This window comes from Manacus candei, unplaced genomic scaffold (genome assembly GCF_025592945.1).
Source record: "Manacus candei isolate 608988 ecotype Guabito, Panama unplaced genomic scaffold, ASM2559294v1 h1tg000043l, whole genome shotgun sequence".
NCBI classification, from domain to species: Eukaryota; Metazoa; Chordata; class Aves; order Passeriformes; family Pipridae; genus Manacus; species Manacus candei.
The window spans coordinates 6,653,041-6,671,915 of NW_026138091.1; the positions used below are offsets into that span (position 1 = coordinate 6,653,041).

General features: G+C 40.2%; 1 protein-coding gene across 7 annotated transcripts in view; it reads right to left on the bottom strand.

Moving 5' to 3' along the window:
• Positions 1 to 1,743: 1,743 nt before the first annotated feature.
• The window catches only part of MSRB3 (methionine sulfoxide reductase B3), an 83,129-nt gene continuing 65,997 nt past the window's right edge, over positions 1,744 to 18,875 (bottom strand). For 6 of the 7 annotated variants that reach the window (XM_051795838.1, XM_051795841.1, XM_051795839.1 and 3 more), the window contains 2 exons: positions 9,075 to 9,172; positions 4,134 to 5,310 (listed from right to left, as the gene is read on the bottom strand). In XM_051795838.1, the coding sequence (XP_051651798.1) occupies positions 5,131 to 5,310; positions 9,075 to 9,172 (278 nt within the window). In that variant the 3' untranslated portion in view covers positions 4,134 to 5,130. The other variant, XM_051795835.1, reaches the window with a different exon arrangement.

The following is an 18,875-nucleotide window of genomic DNA, read 5'->3' on the forward strand; positions in this document are numbered from 1 at the left end:
TAAGAAAAAATGAGTATACACCAAAAATTCTGTTAGAGAAGGTCTAGCCTCATGGTTTAAAAAATTCAGTTGGGTAAATGGACTGGAAAACAAAACTAAGTGAATAAAGACTGAGAACATTCAGTACAATTGAGTACCGACATCCACATCCATACTTGGATGTTTGTGACTGCATTCTTTGCAGTTACCCAAACAGAAACGCTGACTAATGATTCTGTCTTATTCATATGCTGCAGTCACTGCAGTAAGGCCTCAGTTTTAACCACTTCATATACACACACTGAGGTTTTTTTAGTGTATGAGACCTGATAGAACTTGTGAAGAAGGTTTACAATTAAGGTGCCTTTAATATATGGAAGCCATAAAGCTACAACAATAAGAGAATCTCAAAGCAGTTAGTTAATTGGCCTCGTTGCTGATCCTGCCACCACTGCTTCTCCCACCCTGTGGCTGGGGCACCCTGGGGAACAGAGGAGCAGAGAGAGTGTCTCTTAATAGGAATTGCCCTGGTTTTGAAGTGGTGGGGTGTACATGTGTTAAGAATAACTGCATGCCATGCCCTGAAAAACACAGCCTGTCCTGAGCTGGACTGGAGCACAGAGCCATCCTCCATGTCTACTGCCAAGCCAGCACCAGCAACAGAACTGCATGCCTCTGAAGACCTGCCTCAGCACAGCACCTCTGGGTGCTGATGGACTGTCCAGGTTTTGCTGGGAGCACAGGGCAAAGCCCCCATGGAGCATCCAGCCCTGCATCTCTTTTTAGTGGGTGCAAGTTAGTACCTCATTTCAGAAATATCAAACAGTTCTGAGAGGGAACTACAGTGGAAGGGTGGGACACAAAAGGCCACAAGGGATTAATTTTTGGACTAAGATGGCTCATACTAAACTTGTAAAAAAAGTCTGTAGTGTGTCATCTGGACACTCAGCAATGCTTGAGAACAATTAGCAAGGGAATTAAGTTTGGTGTAACTCTCTGGTTCCCACAAACACAAACATGGAAGCTGGTTTAAAAACCGCCTGCAACCTCTGCCCTTCCCTCTTTTAAAATCCACTGCAGGGCTGATTTCCTGAGTAGCCTTAACCTTCTGCCTGTACAGTATTCCAAACCTGCATCCTTGGAGATGAAACTTTGGCAGAAACCAACTTTCCAGCTAAATTTCTCCACTTCAGACTGAACCTGGGCACTGTAGGGCTTCTACAACATGCCTGCCACATTCACCACATCCCACACTGCATGTCTCAGAAGTGGCTAAAACTGCTGCTAAGTTAAAGTTGAGCAAAGTAAAAGCAGTTCCCTAAGACATGCTGCAGCTAGGGGTGCAAAAATCTGACATAAAACCAGAAAAATAAGGAAGCAGAAGAGAATTATTTATAAAGAATATTTATTTATTTTATATTTGTGTACAACAAATATATGAAAACAAATTTAATTTGAAAAATGTATATTTGATTTCTTAAAAGTATTGAACCCTCTTAAGGAAAGGTTTTTATTAAAAAGGTACAGAAGGCTAAAATTATACTTGAATAATATATGTGTGTGTACATATATATATATAAAAACATGTGCAATTTTATATATATATATAGTGTATATAAATAACATGTGTGACTTACATGATTTTTAAGGTATGTTATTTAAACATCTGAGTAAAATAGAGATATCAGAAAATATAGTTTGCTATTTCTACACAGTTTGCATTCAGTTTTTATAAGCATCTAGACAGTGCAAAATTTAAACATACAGAAATATTCTCTTGTTCTATACATGATGCTTAGCTCCCAAGTTTCCTCTGTCATGATCATCACCAGACTGAACCAAATTTGGACAGTTCAATACTAGCTCTTACTAGCACCTTCTAAGAGCAATAAAAGGAAATGTGTATTACCTTGCACTGTGCTGTGGTATAGTTTGTGCATGAGAACAATGCATTTCCTATGATCTAACTCCCAGAGATCACATACACCTCACCTTATTGACTCATTTCATTGCATTCCATATCCTGCAAAAATAAATCTCCTGTAGGACAGCATACATTACTGTGTTCTGAAGCTTAAGTAATATATTTCTTTAACATAAGGCAGGAATATACTGAAATTTGATAACACTTAAATCGAACAGCAATCCGGAATTAAACTACATTTATGTACCACATTTTTATAGATGCTGTCTTTTTTATGTTTAGGTCAGAAAATGTGGTAGAGAAAAACTGCTTTTCTTTAAATAAAAGCAAGGAATAAAAGCAGTCCTCATAGAAGAAATTGCTAAAAAACAGTGAGACTAGGAGAAACTCGACCGCCTTGAAACACCAAAGGTCAAACTGCACAACCTTTCCTGCAGCCAATGAGCAATTCCTTGCATGACATCTGGGGAAATACTCATTTGAGTAGGTGCTCGCTACCGCAAAGCCAAGTGTTTCTGCTGTAAATATTTATCATCCTTTTTTGCCTCTATTTAATGTTAAGGTACTGTATGGTTTTTTCATGTCTTTCCTATGTTGCTAAAAAAAAAAAGGCAGCTCTGACCATTCCATATGCTTTCACAGTAGCTATATTTTAACTGAAGGATGTTTGCACTTTAGATAATATGTTTATTATCCCTGACATAAAAACCTCAATCCTGCTTCCATAAAAATCAGTGGTTGCTTTGTTCCTTCTGGAAATAAAATTGGATCCAAACACGTTAGTCACAAAGTTTGCTAATAAAAGTAAATACCATATTAAGTCTCTCAATATTTAAAGGCAAAGTGGTGTTAGCAAATATTGTATAATTTAGCTTAAAGAACAGTATTATGCACAATTTTAGACAAACTATGATTGACCAAAATCTAAAAGCAGATGAGAAAAATAAGTTATGGGACACCAAATTTTTCTACATGAAAATTTCTGGAGCTCTTACAGGCTTTTTTTCAAATTCATTTCTTACACCAACCCCGTCACTCATGTCCTACACCACAATTGCATAAATTAAAGGCTGGGGTCTTGTAGACAGTATGCATCCAGACCAGATAATTTTTAAAACTGAATACTTTAGGAGGGTCTCCCTCTTTCTACTGCATTCATTTCTAAACTCCCTTCTAGCACTCTGTCATGTTTCTGAATCCTTGTAGAAACGGACACGATAAAGAGCTTACTGTCATCCCTCATCTACTTCACTTTGCAAGTTTATCTCTGCACTTGTCCATATAATTACCCCCTGGAGCTTTCAGCTTTAATTCAGATTTGCTTTACACTTGTTGAACAGGCCTCACAAACAGAAAAAGCCTCATTAGTAGCCTGCAAAAGTGAGCCTTACTAGTTAAAACCTTGATTTAAATACCAAACAAAGGGGAAACAGATGGTGAGATAATGTTTGCATCCTCTCAACCACACCCTTGAAATTTTGGCAGTAAATTAGCCAAAGGATGGTCTTAACATCTCATTCACCCCTCTCAGTTGGGAAGGAACAGTCATAACCACAAGTTTTTGCAGGGTGTGGCTGATGCTGGGAGATGGCTGAATACATATGACCAAAGGCTGCATGCCTCACAAGTCAGAACAAAGCAGAGACGCACTAGGAATTCAGGATTTTCTTATATCCAGAAGTTTCCTTTAGACTGGAGATAAACATAAGTCCCATCTCCCACACAAAAAGGAATAGTGCTCAAACCTAGAGTAACACAGCATTAAGAAGAAACTAATTAACTAATGATGTCACAGCCTCTCAATTTAAAGGTTCCCCAAAGAAATCTCAAAGAAAATAAAGGAAAAGAAAACCTGTGGACTCAGCAAACACATTTTTCAATCCAATTATATAGTAAATGCACTGGTAGGCAAGGCCTCGGTTCCGAAAAAAGTGAGGAAGAAGAAGGATGGTGCAAAATGCTTTCATATATTTGAACATTCTTAGGATATAAGAGAGCAGGCAACTTAAAAAACATTCCTTGTGGGATCAGCGCAGTTTTCTGCAGGCTTTGCTTCTTCCTACAGCTCAGCTTTGCCTGTTTGGGCAGGACTGGCATTACCGCTGCCTTCTCCAGCGTTGCTCTTGTCTGCTGGCTTGAAAGATAATGAAGCAGAGTTTGTGCAGTACCGTTTGCCAGTTGGGCGAGGTCCATCATCAAAAATATGCCCCAGATGAGCACCACACTGAAACAAAATACAACAGAGTATCACTGTGTTTCTGCGCAGCTCGACGGCATCACTGTGGTATTAGGTAATGACTAATAGGAAGCACATTGGTGCCTACTTCGCCCTTTCAGGTGGGATTTACAACCTACAGTTATGTGTAAGAGTGATTCAGGAAGATGATCTTCTGAGATACCACAGGCACCTAAGACTCCAAGTCCAAATTTTCTGGGTGTTTCCTGTCATGCTGCTGAGTGTGGTTGGTTGGACCACTATCTCAGAGGAGCCGCCTGTCTCTGGAATGACCTCATGGCAGGAGCTCAGTTAAAAAAGGGGTGGTGAGGGCAGCACCACTTACTGCTGTTAAGGATATTTGTGGAAGAAAGGGACAGCCTGAGCTCTGGGCTCTCCTCAGCCTGCAGCCATCTGCTACACCCCTCGGTGAAAAAAAACATTAAAACATCGGTGATCCTTGCGAGGACCTAAACCAGTGAAGATATTTTCAGTGTGTACCCTCACAGTCTTTTTTTTATTTTCCTTTCTACAGCCTGGCATCTTCTGAGCATCAGGGTTCTTCTTGGGACTCCAATGCTCCTTGCCCCCCAGAGGGGATGGAGCTCATCCTATTCATCTCTAATAATTTCTGTAGTGTATAGGAGATAGGGACAGGTGACTGAAAAAGACCTGTAGTAAAGATATGTACAATATTTCTAAATGAATAATCTTTAGTTGGGAGTAATTATAAATTATGCTGAACTTTGCTTTTTGTAAGAAATATGAAACTACCTTTGGTCTGCATGAATAAGACCCAGACACTTGCAGTGGTACCCAGGGTGAACACTACTGCTCCTGTCTGTAAGAAAGGTAACAGTCCTTTACAGAAGAGTACAATATTTTGAAGAAGCTAATCCCACTGAACCTTACTCAAAAATTAAGATTACTATCACTGCACAGTATGGCTGACAACTTAAATGGGTAATTAGAACTTCTTGTAATTAGTTGCCTAAATTCCACAAGTTCATTTTTACAGCCTGCCACAAGAAATAAAAAAATAAAACCTTGCACTGGAGAAATATTTATCTTGAACAGGAAAGTCATGCTGTTTTACCAAAGAGCCTCGGCCTTGCAAGTCAATAGCTGATCTCAGTGAGAGCTGGAATGATGTAATTGAGATCACAGAGCTGCTCCCGGGCTCGCAGTCAGACTGCAAAAATTAAAGACTGCAAATTATTCTAAACATTTAATTAATTCATAGTACTCCAAATACATAGAGGCAATAGTGATTATTCCAAACGGTGAATGAATTAGCGACAGCAAATCTCTACCCTGCAGTTAATGTGTTGCTAATGTTCTCCTGCTGTTATAGCCTTTCATTTAACAAAGCAGCAGGAAGGGTGTCTGTAGAAGCAGGTAAAGTCTTGCCTTCAGGTTAAACTGTCTCAACAGACTGAAAGGCTGGGGAAGGCTTTCACACTAGCTAGGCAGGACAGAAACTCTTCTTGTTTAATGACAGCTGAAACAACACTCTTCACTGCCTCCAGGAGCAGGACAGGTAAGCATATGAAGCTTCAGTTCTCCCACCTGTTGGTCCCACTCTTACAGACACATTCCAGGGCAGGCTCCCTGCTCCTGGAAGTCACTAAGACAGCCATGGCAGTCCTGCAAGGACCCAAATAACAACTGAGGGCTTCTAGCCCATGGTATCAGCAGGATGTGTTCCCAGAGGCAACGGAAAATGGCATGGATGACTGGGTTAAGCAGCAGCTGCTCAGCTTTGTAAGGAAGGAAGATAAAACATGGCAAATAAAGCAAAGGCAAAGGAAAGTTGAATAGGACCTAGAGAAACAAAGCTTCAAGTCTTGTTCCTGAAAGACTGCTGTCTTGCTACCATTTCCTCCATTCTTCACTGCTTATTTTTTTTTCATTTTCCTTTATATTGAAGGCCTTTTCTAGGCAGTTTGGGATGAAAATTTGAGCTTTTTCTCAGAGTAGGGTATCTAACAATGAGGCATTTCACCTGACTATAAAGCTTTTCCATACCTTGGGAAAAAAATAAAAAAAATTAAGTGTCCCAGAGAGAGTACTTTTCTAAATGCTCAGCATCCTAATTAAATCATCTCATTTCAACTAAGAATGCTTCAAAACCTCCTGGTTGGGAGTGTTAAACAGATCTTTTCCAGATTAACATTTAACAAAAGATAAATTACTCCCTCTCTACTGAACAGAAACAGAACAAGAGAAACCGTAGAGAGAAATGGTCTGTAGGAGTAATATACTCACATACAGACTATAAAGACAATCTGTCAAAAAGGTTTTCCTCACAAAACCTGAAAAGTTGTATGAGAGTCTGAGGTAGTCTCATTACACCTTCTTGTGATGGCAGAATCACACCAGGATTGGATTACTGCAAAATTTGTAACCTTTTGAGATTACCCCTAACCAAGAATTTATGTGGCAATTCTCTGTGTAGAGGATTCTATAACTCATCTGCCATAAACAGAAATGTAATTCAATCCTTTGTATCACAGTATAAGAAACCTGGCCCTCAGCTGAGAGTATAAAGGATGAATTGACTACTGTCCTCGTCACACATAATAGGTGCTGACCATTTTTTTAGGACATATATACATGCCTGGAAAGCCTCTGAAAAAGAAACAATCATCTGTTGCAGCCTTGCACATAAATATATTGGCCAGAATGCACTTGGACAGGGAAATAAGTTAAAGCATTTGAAATATGTGCTTGGGAGCAGAAAAGGGGAGTCACTGCTAACTGTCAGTATGCTTGGATGTCCCAAGCCTCCTGGTTCTAATATGCTGCTGGGAGGCATGGAAAGCAGCCTGCAGTCGGCTGCCGTAGCAAAGTCAAAGCTACTGGTGTGCAAACAGTACTTCTGTGACTATGGAATTTTACTGATTTGTACAGGTAGAAAGAGTAGCTAGGGAGACCACAGGGGAAGGGACTCGTGAACAGGAAGGAGGAAAAAAAGAGAGATGCAACCAGTTTTACAGTATTCTTCAAATACCTTTGTATTAACTTCTATCTGTCACTACTCATTGACTTATTAAATACACTCAGGGTGACGTGTTTCCAAAATCTGTGAAAGTTATTTCTAGGATAATCCCATGGATGTCTTTGATTAATATTACAGTGATTTTTCACCCAATGTTTGCTTTCTATAATGGAGAACATTAAAAGAGATTTTTTTTATTCCCTCAGGCAAGTGGAAGGACTTTTAAAGAAAAATCAACTACTTTTTCATCATTAATATCATTTGCAGTGTGGGAGAAGGTATTTCTCTTCACTTCTACCAAGGCCTGCCATATCAATCCCACTGCTTTTCAGGTTGCAGTAAAACTGCATTTTTTTTGCAGCTGCATGTGTGATTCACACTCCTGGTGCTCCAAGGAGGGGAGGAAATGGTTTTGTTATAGATACACAATGTGGCAGATTTAACTGTGCTGAGCACTGGCTGCAAAGATGTTCATCACTCCCCAAGCTATTTTTCTGTGTGACTTGATCATCTGTGGGGTTACTGCCCTGGGAAGTTGGAATAGCTGGTAGGAAGTTGCTATTGGATTATTTAGCAACCTTGGTCGTATTTTTTCCTTCAAATTCAGGTTTTGGGTTTGGTTTTGCTTTGATTTTATGGTGTCTGCAGGTGACTGCTGCTAATACTGCTGGTCTCGGGTTCTGCTAACACTATTTTGTTTGGCAACAGGTAAATGACATTCCCAGATTCCTTGGCCTGACCACAGGCTGCCTTGGGCTTCTCCAGGAGCTCTGGCCATCTCTTGAAGTGTGTCAACAGACACAGGCTCAGAAGTTGGCAGTAAGCTGATTTTAGCACTATTCAGGCCTACTAAGCAGAGTTAAAGAGACTGGATTGCATTTTTGGTTATGCCAGTAACCACTGGTGAAGCATAAGCTTCCCAATCTGCCATCCCATTGCTACCTTGCTAGGGAATTTAGGAAAATGGATGTTCCCATAAAGCGTTGAATGGATCTTCTAAAGCATATAATCAATGTAGAAATGACAGAATTATGTAGTATACATGACACAGTAGCAGACACATTAATTTGACTAACATATTGGGCCAAATGCTCTACGCAGACTGAAGGTAATGGATACTCTTGAGAAGCTTCTTAACTCACTGAGCGTTATACATGAGGACTGACTGACTAGTAAGGATGCATATTGTCAGGCATGAAATCAGTAAACCCCTCAACAATACTGTCTGGAAGGAGAACAGCAAATTATTACTGCTCAAATGAAGCTGCTGCTTCTCTCAGGAGGAGTTTGAGCATGTGGAGCTAGAGGACTGCAAGTTGCTGGGTACATCTGCTGGACACCAATGCAGCAGCTTCTCCCTTTGCTAGGTAATGACTATGCCATTCCCTTCATAGAAAGGAGGGCAGTACAAAGCATGAGAGAACAAGACAGATAACGGAAAATTTGGGCATCTTTTGAAGGACTACTGACTTCATTATTCTGGCAGATGGGATTGTTTGAAGTAGCCATTAGGACTGCGCTGGGAATGAGTGTTGGGAATGAGTTAGCACGGCTGCACAGTAATGTAGAGTGATGGAATCGGCACAGAGACAGTCGCTCCATTGCTTTCAACTTCTCTCAACTACTCACGTGTGGAGTCAGGCTCAGGCTCAGGCTCAGAAGCTCCTTTGTAGGGACCCTCTTCAGGAAGACTATTTTTGTAAACTCAGCACTGAGTCCAACCATTTACATCTGTTCTGCTAAATCTCACGAGACAACAATGTGCATTCCAATGATCCCTTTGTGCCTTCAGCTCGCTCCACTCAGCTGTTATACCTACAACTCATTGTGCCCTCTCACAATGGTTACTATTTAATAGCACTGAAAGGTTTGCAAATCTCAAGGAAACTACAGCACGCTGTAATGGTTTTTGCAGCCTTTGCCATCAGAACGGTCTGTGCGTGCTATAAACTAACCTGACTGCAGGATATTTCAATCCGATGCATCCCATAGGAGAAATCATCGTTGAAAGTAATTGCATCAGGACTGATCACATCATAAAAGGAAGGCCAACCTGGAAAAGAGGAACAAGATAGGTAGGAAAAGAGGGTGTCTTTGTGGCAGATAGCATTGTAAAAAGCAGGATAGAATCACACTTTGAAAAATGTTTATCTCACTCCAGAGCCTGGAAATAAATGAAACGGAGACTTTTATCCTAAATCACTTAGGTACTTTGGAAAAACACCTTACCCCTTAAATACAAAGTTGTTTACAGGAAAGGACTAAGCTGCCACTAGCTGCCCATCTTCCATCTCCACAGGGATTCCTGCACTCCACCAAAAGCAGTGGTAGCAGTTTAGCTCGGGAACAAAGGTGATTGCTCAGGTAAGCCAGATTCAGCCTCAACATCAGTTTAAAAAAAGCACAAATTCCACCCTGAAGATAAACAGTAAGATCTTACAAAGCACAAGTGCTTTTGCTTTTGCAGTCTAAAGGTACTTTTTTAAAAGATTTGGGGAATTGCAATTTAGAGCCCCAAAACCTGCCTTAATCTTCGCCTTCACCAAGGCAAACCCAGAAAGATGTGCTCAGACACTGACACATCACACATTAGATGCAGTGAAATGACTACTATTGTGTCTCATTTCAAAACAGTAATGAGTGCTTCAGATCAGACGTGGACAAGTGGAATCATAACTACGCCTATATTAGACACTAGTGGGTGGTCTGCATGTGGTCTACATCCAGGATAAAACAATTGCACTCACTAATGCGCACGTTCAACGCAGCTGCTACCTGAGCACTGAGCTGCATGACCTGGACTCCAGATGATGATAAGGTATATACCTGACCTACCAGTAATGGCCACTTACCTAAATAATGACCTTCCATACTCTAACTATTCCATGTAAACTCTCCCCCTCTCCACAACACAGGTAAAAAACAACCCATTACATAGCTGTAACTTTTCAGCCACCTCTCAAAAACCATCATAATGCTCCGTTTCCTGAAGCAGGGATCTCATATAAGAACCTGACAGGCTTTAAGATGTTGACATCTACCAGTGCCCATCTGAAATCTCACCAGCTACCTGTTCTTCTCATTCAGTCTCTTGCCAAATATAATATGCACAGGCAGCTCTTGTTCTCCCTACATGTTACACATATGCCTAAGAATACAGAACTTGTTTTTTCTTCTAATATCTGTTAAGCATTTGCTACTAGTGATTTCATAAAATGACTTGCAATAAGCTATCAAGAAACATAGCAGAAGCTACAAATCACTGCACACAGATGAATATAGGATATATACAGCTTCCCATACGAAAAGTGAGTAAAATTTCCTATACAGTAAAAAGGAGGTGTGGAAGCTATCAAGTTTTCTGAATGTGTGCACAGAAAATGTGTAAACTGGAAAAAAATCTATGTCTTTAGTTGTATCTTAAATTATTAAGTACGGAAGAACATTTACTAGGACATAAGCATAACAAATGTATTTTTTTTAATAAATAAATGCTCAGAAATGTATTTCTTTTCCTCTTAGTAACACACACACAGTAGCATTCCTAAGCTACCTGAAGACATTACAATCCCCAAGTCTTGTATTCCCAAGGTGCCTACTACCATTACAGGTGTTTCCACTCCAGAACTCATTGGAGAAATAAGTAGTCATCCCCCCTCCAAGTATTAAAAATGGAAGGGTTACAGACAGCACACTGACTGAAGAGCAAGAACCCTGAACAAGGAAAATATCCTACAAGACAGGAACTCAAAACAATACAGGAATGACAACCACAAAAAACCCCAATTTTATAAATTCTTCCCCTCATGCAAAATATTGCTGCCAAACAACTACCTTCACAAACAGAAAAAAAGTAAACATATGACAAGTTTTGTAAAAGGGGTTATCCCGTTGACAGAAAAATTGATGTCTCCTAATTGGTGGCTCCTTTCCAACGCCATTCATCATCTTAGCTGAGTCACTGTCTAACAAAAATTGAGGCCTTACATAGAGCCTGTCAGAATATTTTTAATGAAGCCTTTTTAGTTTTCTTAATTTAATAATTTTGCAAAACAGACATAACAGTTTACCCTTGTGTGATGGCAGAGAAGTTCCAAAGAGGGAGCTGTTTGGAGCAACCAGCTATCTGATCATGTGAAAGCCCTCGGAGGAGGCACATTTCAGGGCTGCAGAAATTCTCAAAGACAACCCTGCCTCCTCCATAACAGCAATAAGGGGGAAGCTTCAAAGACTGCTACAAAGAGATTGAAGCAATCTGTGTCTTGCTGAGAAAGCCATCTTGTGAGAGGGGTTTGGAGGAGACGTGTTTATGTCAACTTTGACATTAAGAAAGACCATGTATTCTTCTTTCTCCAGATTTCTCCTTTTGCTCTTCTCATTCACCACAGAAAAATTATTTACTTTAGATGCACTCCATGCACTTTTAAAAACTGAAGTCATCTGAAACCTATATAAACAGGCAAGCTTCTCCTAAAGGAGTTTTTGTACCCAACTGGAGTGACTTCAGATTAGGCTGTCAGTTCATGCTACATGCGACACATGCTCCACAGGCTCCACCACTGCAACATATGGTCCCCAAGAGAGGGAATAGGAAACAGACTGTGCCTCTACAGTCTGGAATTTTTTACTCTCCGTCAAGTCATTTCTTCTTGAGCAACATGGCGACCCAGGCACGAGCATTCCTGGGACAAACTCCATTAGGGTTGAGCAAACCTTGGAATAGAAAAGGTCCTGAAGGGTGCAGTGAGACACACTGCCAGTCTGTTGACCTTGAAAGGAAGACAAGTGAATTGCTCATTGAGTTGATGAGTCAATCCTGCTTTATGGTGAACTTGCCACTGGCTGCCGCAAGAGAGGAGCCCCGAAGAAAAGATACAAGGACTCCCTGAAACAACATCTCAGCCTTGGCCATATTGATCAACATAACTGGTCCACTCTGGCCTCCAATCGGGAGACCTGGAGACACGCCATCTATAACGCTGCTGATGCTTTTGAGAAAGCACGCAGGATCACCCTTGAGGAGAAAAGGCAACGCAGAAAGAATCGTGCCTTGCAGAATTTACCATCTAAGGAGTCTTTCTGCTGTGCCTTTTGCAACCGGACATGCCTGTTTCATATTGGCCTTTTCAGCCACCAATGCGCTTGCAACAAACGTGGGTAGAGACCTTCCCAAATCTTCGCTCGCGAAGCCCAGCCATGATGAGTCAAACTGACCAGGAAAATCAACCCCTCTTTGCTGTCTCACTTCCTCTCCTGTGCTAGAGTGGAAAACCCACCTGATAGTTTGCTAAGCCTTCTCTTGCCATTTTGTCTGCTTCAAAAGCTGCCAGGAAAAAGCTATAGCAGTAGCAGTCTTCTTGCCTGCATATTAGCTAACTCCTAGTGACATAGAAATCCAACCAGAACCTTGTGGACCCTTCATATGATCTCTCTGTCTTTATAAGTGGTAAATGACACAGTAGTGGCCTCCCTTTTTGCAAGTGCCAGGCCACTTCTCCTGCCACCCTGGCTCCAGTCCCCCACTCCTGTCCTCTTGCGCCTCTACCTCCTCCCAGCTGTAGGGCTGCAAAATGGCTGGCTCCCTCTACACTTTAGACTGCCCTTAGCTGTGCATTAAAGCTTCGGTCCATTTTGAAAGCTATCTGGCTACTTGTAAAGCACATTCTCCTGTAGAGAATGGGGTGAGGGAGGAAGGGAAAGATGACATTTTGGATCTCCTCTGCTTCTGCTAAGCAGAGAGAAACAGTAGCCCCTAGCACTGCAGAGGCTGGGCGCTGGAGGAGACCCGTTGCAAACTGTGATTCTGAGAATCAACCCTCCCTGGGTGATGGCCTTCTGTCAGGTCTAGCTCACTACATCTGATGGGCAGCAGTAACAGGGCTGCTGTCTTTTGAAGGATGGTAACACATACCAGCTAGGAAGAAACAGTCTCTGGAGGAAAGGGGCAAAGGGTAATTGCAAGAGACAAGATGAGGGTTGGGGGGAGCTTCCCAGCTAAGTGAACAACTTCAAATGACATTTGCACTTTTGTCCGTGTGAACAGCACTTAAGATTTGTGAATGCATTTATCCCTGAAAGTAAAGTTTACTTTGAGGGACAGTATGACACAGTAATGGCCAACAATTTTTAATGCATTCTAGACATCTAAAATGGGCTCATTCTTAGATTCACAACCACTTTGCACTACACTGGCAATATAAACAGGCTTTAAAATCAGAGTCTCTTATGTTTGTGCTTGCTCTGACAATCCTTTGCATGGGAGTCAGGCTGGTATGTCCTAAGGGTCAGTTTCTATTAAGTTAATTAGCAAGCCACAGAGATGAATAATTTTTCAGATATATAGCAATTATCCTTTCTTGGATCTAAAATACACTAAATAAAGCAATGAAACTTTCTTCTGTCAAGTAATTCTGTCAAGTTTACACATGAAAAACATGTGTAAACTGACAGATCTTTTCCTCTCCATCCTGCATGAGTAACAAATAGGATCTTACGCTGCTGGGTGTCACACATACTGAGTCATGTCCTATTCTTCTTCATTCTTGGACAAATATATTTAGAAAATATTAGGACAAATATTAGAATATTTTTTAAAAGCTGCACAACGTTTCTAAAATTCACCCCACACCCTCTCACCAAAACCAAATCTTTTGTTTTTCATAATGGTCCCTATTCTGGTAAAGAGGGGACAGTGGTTTATTCCTCTCCATCAAAGAATGCTTTCTTGCCTTGTACTGCCCTGGGCAGCAACACAGAAGAACAGGCAAGATGAGAAATGTTGGATTTGGTAACCAGTGCTGGATGCTCCTTTTGCCACCATGGGCAGAGGGTTCCAAATCATTCAAAAGAGGCATCTTCTTTCCCACTTTCAGACCTCCTATTCTAGGTATTTGATTGACTCAATATAACTAATGAGTTATCTATGGCAGGCACTTACACAAGAAGCTGGCGCAAGGTGGGTATAAGGACAGCACAGGTTGCCAGCACATAGCAGTCCCAGACAGCTGACAAACCGAAGAGTTTGTCTCCTTCTCAAACTGAGATGCCAAAGTATTTGTAATGTCAAAGGAAGGCAGTGACAGCAAACGGTGTGCCCATAGTCCAGCCCATTTTGTGCATTCCTGGTAGAGATATTAAACTCTACAGGAATAGACTGTTTCTTTCACATTAACCCAGGAAGCTCTAAAGCACCTTATCTCACGGGCTATTCCAGGACTCCTTCTTGGGGCGATATTGACCTCACAGAAAAAAAAGAAAGACATTTTGTTCCCATAAGCTTTTGGAAAGCAGTCCAGCAGCTGACCGATTAATCAGTTTTAGAAGCATCTCAAACCTCCTTCCAGTTTTGCAAGTTTGCATATACTTTGTTCTAGTTAGGTCTCCAACTTCCTAATAAATGGAAGCAAGCATTTAGATATCTAATCGTTAAGATATGAGTCTATAATTATTTGCAGAAGTGAAACGGCAGGCTACTTTTGAAAATCAACCCTGCTAGGCTATTTTTTCCCCTCTCCTGATCTAATATGCCTTTTGACATTTTTTTGAACAGCACAATTGCAACCCAAAACATGTAATGCTCTGACATTATTCCCATTTCATACACCTGCTGACTAGAGACCTCACAGTTTTTCAATAACTGTGATGTCTGTATTTATGTTTTTCATTGTAGATCCCAAAGAGATTAAGTCCAATATGCATTTTATCATTCTTTGCTGTAATTATTCGAAGCATTTACTTCAGTCAGTTATTTACAGATGGAGAAGTAGGGGAAGATGGAAGATGTTAGAACTACCAAATGGCACCAGATGGAAAAGAGGACCTTGAACTGAAAAATACCCTGTTGCTCTGATGTGCCCTATTTTTAGAATTCTGATTCCCTTTTAACCTAATGCAGATTAAAGAAAACCCAAAGGCTTTTTAAGGTAGAGTCTCATCATTTATCTTCACTGAAAAGCTATGTCTGTTTAAAACATAAAGCGTATTAGGATTTAAAAAAAAAAGGTAATAAAGCTTCTGCTTTGAAACTGCTGTAAAGCTGAAGGGCCTTCACTTTTTTCTCTCTCAAAGGTTTATTGAAACAGAATCTGAAAGACACAGGCATCCACAGCTGTAACTTCTCACATAAAAGTTTAATGTAGAACTACAAAGTGACATGTTGCTATTATGTAGCATGCCTGTGCAGATATAGGGGGTTTTTTGGCTAACACAGAACACCCTGGGTTATTTTTCATAATATCTCCATGATGATGAATGAATAATGAATATTCTTACTTACAATTATTTTACCATCAGGTAACATTACTATCTGTGGAGGTTCATCTAATTTACCCAAATGTAGCTCGAAACAGAATTGGGCACTGAAACATTCTTGTTCATCAGTGAACAGCTTTACATTAGATACGTATTCCACACGGAAAAAAAAGGCTGTTCCTTTCCAGCACCATCCAGATATAAGAAGGACAATGTCGTACTGTTTTTCAATAGAACATGTCAAAAGAGCATCAGAGTGGTAGCTAGGCTGCGGCTGGGGGGGAGGCAGACAACACAAAGGCAAAATGAAGCTTAATTTTGGAAGAAAAAGTAAAAAGAGGGCTTCTTTCTAACAGCAAAGTTGGGCTACTGCAGCAGGCAAATACCACTCTGGCAGAACAGTGTGGGAAGGGAATGTTTCAAAACAACTGAACTTCTAACAGCAGCTTTTATGAGACAATCATCATCTGTTTTTTCCTTTATGTTTCTCACTAGGGAAATAAAAAAGTGAAAGTCATGAATAAAGGTGATATTTGTTTTCTTCCACTACAGCACTCTGAGCATCAAAACAACTTACCATGAAACAGCATATGCAATCCAGATTTATTTCTTTGTAAGTAGGATGAGGTTTTATATTTATTTAAAATGATTGTTAAGGGAGATCTGAAATTTTGCATCTATGATTTCATTTGACATCTGAATTTTTCAGAACAAGAGTGCCCCTGATGTCTCTTGAGCAATAAAAGCATGGGGCCTACTCTCTTTAGCAATTAATAACTCTATCACAATATTGCTCTTGCTCTAGCTGCTTCCTTAATGCTTTCACTGTGCTCTAAAACACTGATAAATATAAGCCTGCTCTTTCAGAGCCTTCCTCTGTAATATTCCTGACATCTTGAATGTACAGGCTGCTGCTAAAATCTACAGGTAGAAGCTGGGATCTTCCTCAAATCTTCTTAAAAAGATTGAGTTACTACTGGTTTCTTTCTTGGTTCAGGTTCAACAAAACTACTGAACCTAACTCACTTCCTCCCAAAGGATGGATTTCTCCCCTCATCTGAACAGTGTCTCTTGTTACTTTAAATCATAGCTAATGTTTTAAAAACTATATCTTACACATAAGTCAGCTGTAGATCTTCAGCATCAAAGGAGCCAAACAGAACTGTGTGAAGCAGTGTAACCTTAAGCTATAATTTTAAAATGCCATCAAGAAATGTCTCAAATAGTTTTTAAAATTTACTGTTGACCTAATAACCTCAGTCCAAAGCATTTAACTGCGAATAGATGTTTTTGTTTTCCTTCCAAAAGCAGTATTGGTAAAACAAATATATATATTGCAAAATATCTTGCAATTGGTATACGTACGAATTATCTGTGCAACTCACTAAAATAGTGAAAGATTTCACATAGGATGACTAAATCTGGATAGCAGTAGAGCTGGCAGGCCTTACGATGGAAGTGACAAAACTGAAATCCTAATGCAGTATGTTCACAGAGAAAGTTAAAAAAACCAGCAAATGCAACCTTTTAATAATCAGTATCTGGCATTGAAATGAACAGCAGTCACTGATGAAGTACATATTTGAAAAATTTGTCATGGGGTGTTTCAAGTAATGAACATCCACAAGTTGTTTGTTGAGTTTCCTCTTAGTATTGTTATGCATGTCTGGGAAATAAAGTTTGTAAAGAACAGCCAGAACTCAGTTGCACACTTAAAACTGAAACTGCAGAGGTGGAATTCTGACTGAATTAATTTTAACTACATTAAAAAAAAAAAAAAAGAAGTCTGTACTGTCTTCCTTTTTTGCAGTTATATTCCTTCTACCAAACCTCCTTCTACAGTGCCTCCAGCACTGAGCTGGAGCATACAAGCACCCTCTTCATTTCTGCTGGACAAATAGGTTCTCATTACTGCTGTAAAGTTCTGAAACAAGGGAAAGAGTTATTACACTGATTAAAAAAACCAACCAAACAAACACACAAGCAAAAAGAAAAGAAATACAAAGACCCCCTTTCTTCTGTTTACTTTAGATATTGCATAAGCTGTCTTGGAAAGGAAACTTGGTCACAAATAACTAAGAATGGACATAATTTTCGTGGCTATCAAGGATAGTTTTTGTCAGGATTTGGGCAAAAACTGGGGCAGTTAGCTGATGGCAATGTCTGCCAAAGGTTGACAGAATAGAGCACTGAAAGCAGGGTGAAGACAGAGCCTCAAATCACCAGGTCTGCTGCAAGGGCCATTTGGCCACAGGACAAGACGCTGTAGGAGGAAAGTATGGAGAGGTGCAGTATGGCTCCTTTTCATGTTACTATGAAGTGGTGGAGAGCAAAACTCTCCTCTTTGCCTAATATTACATCTCATTCACTAAGCTAGTCCTTAAAATAGATACATTTCTAGAGCAGGATTTTTATCCCAGGGCAGGAACATCTCATCATGAACTGCAGGCTTACCAAGCCCTGCAAGGAACCTAGTCCTGAAGGCCTCCTTCATGCAGCTTCATGCAAAGACTTTTGAGGTACTTCTGCCACCCTGGACTTGGTACCCAGGGCAACTTTACCTTATCCTCTGCCTAAGAATTTGTCTCTACAATGCACAGTTGAACACTATGCTGTCATGCATAAAAGGATGCAAAAGCTACAGCACAGCACAAAATCCTAAAAGAAGAAAAAAAAAAAAGGAATGATTTGCAGGGTTAGATTCTTTGGAGTTAGTGCTGGTTTGGGAGGAGGTTTAAATATTCTTAACAACCTCTTATGCAAACAAAAGGAGGTGGGTAATAATGCTGACTAGAAAATAAAGACCCTTCTTCACAGAAAACTGACAAAAATCATATTCATGTGCACACGCACTCACATACACTCCTTTAAGTTTTCTGTGGAAAACTTTGTACTTTGAAAACTTCTGAAAACTGTTACTATTGAAATGGAAAAGTTTGTATTTCTGATTGTAATGTTCACCTTCTGTTTTGTAAAGCAAAGCATGCCCTTTGTCCTAAAACCTACATTTTTTTTCAAGAAGGTTTTCAAAGGAAACCTTTTCACAGCCATACCGTGTAATCAGTGACACAGTTCATGGAAATAAACAGTAACATCTTAAAACCAATCTCATGAGGAGCTGTTCTCCTTTAATGCTCTCCTGGGGGAAGCTCAGCTTGCCTCTGAAATCTCCCAAAGACTGAGCAAGTGCTAACATGAACATGGCTGCTGCAAACATCAGCTCAGCACTGGTCTATTATTTGCTTCTGTGCCTGTGCTATTTCTTCCATGACTGTGCCTTTGATGTCTTCTTTTTCTTCTGGATCATTCTTCTATTATATTTTTTACTCAAATATATAAATAAAACAAATGTACCATACACAAAGTGTTCAAGACATGGAAGTAATTTTCAAGGTAGAGCTACGATCATTTGTAATGAGACACAGTATGAGTAGTCACAGTGGAAGTCAATTACACTCCCTACATATTTTTGCAGACGAATAGTATTGGTTTGTAAACATCCAACT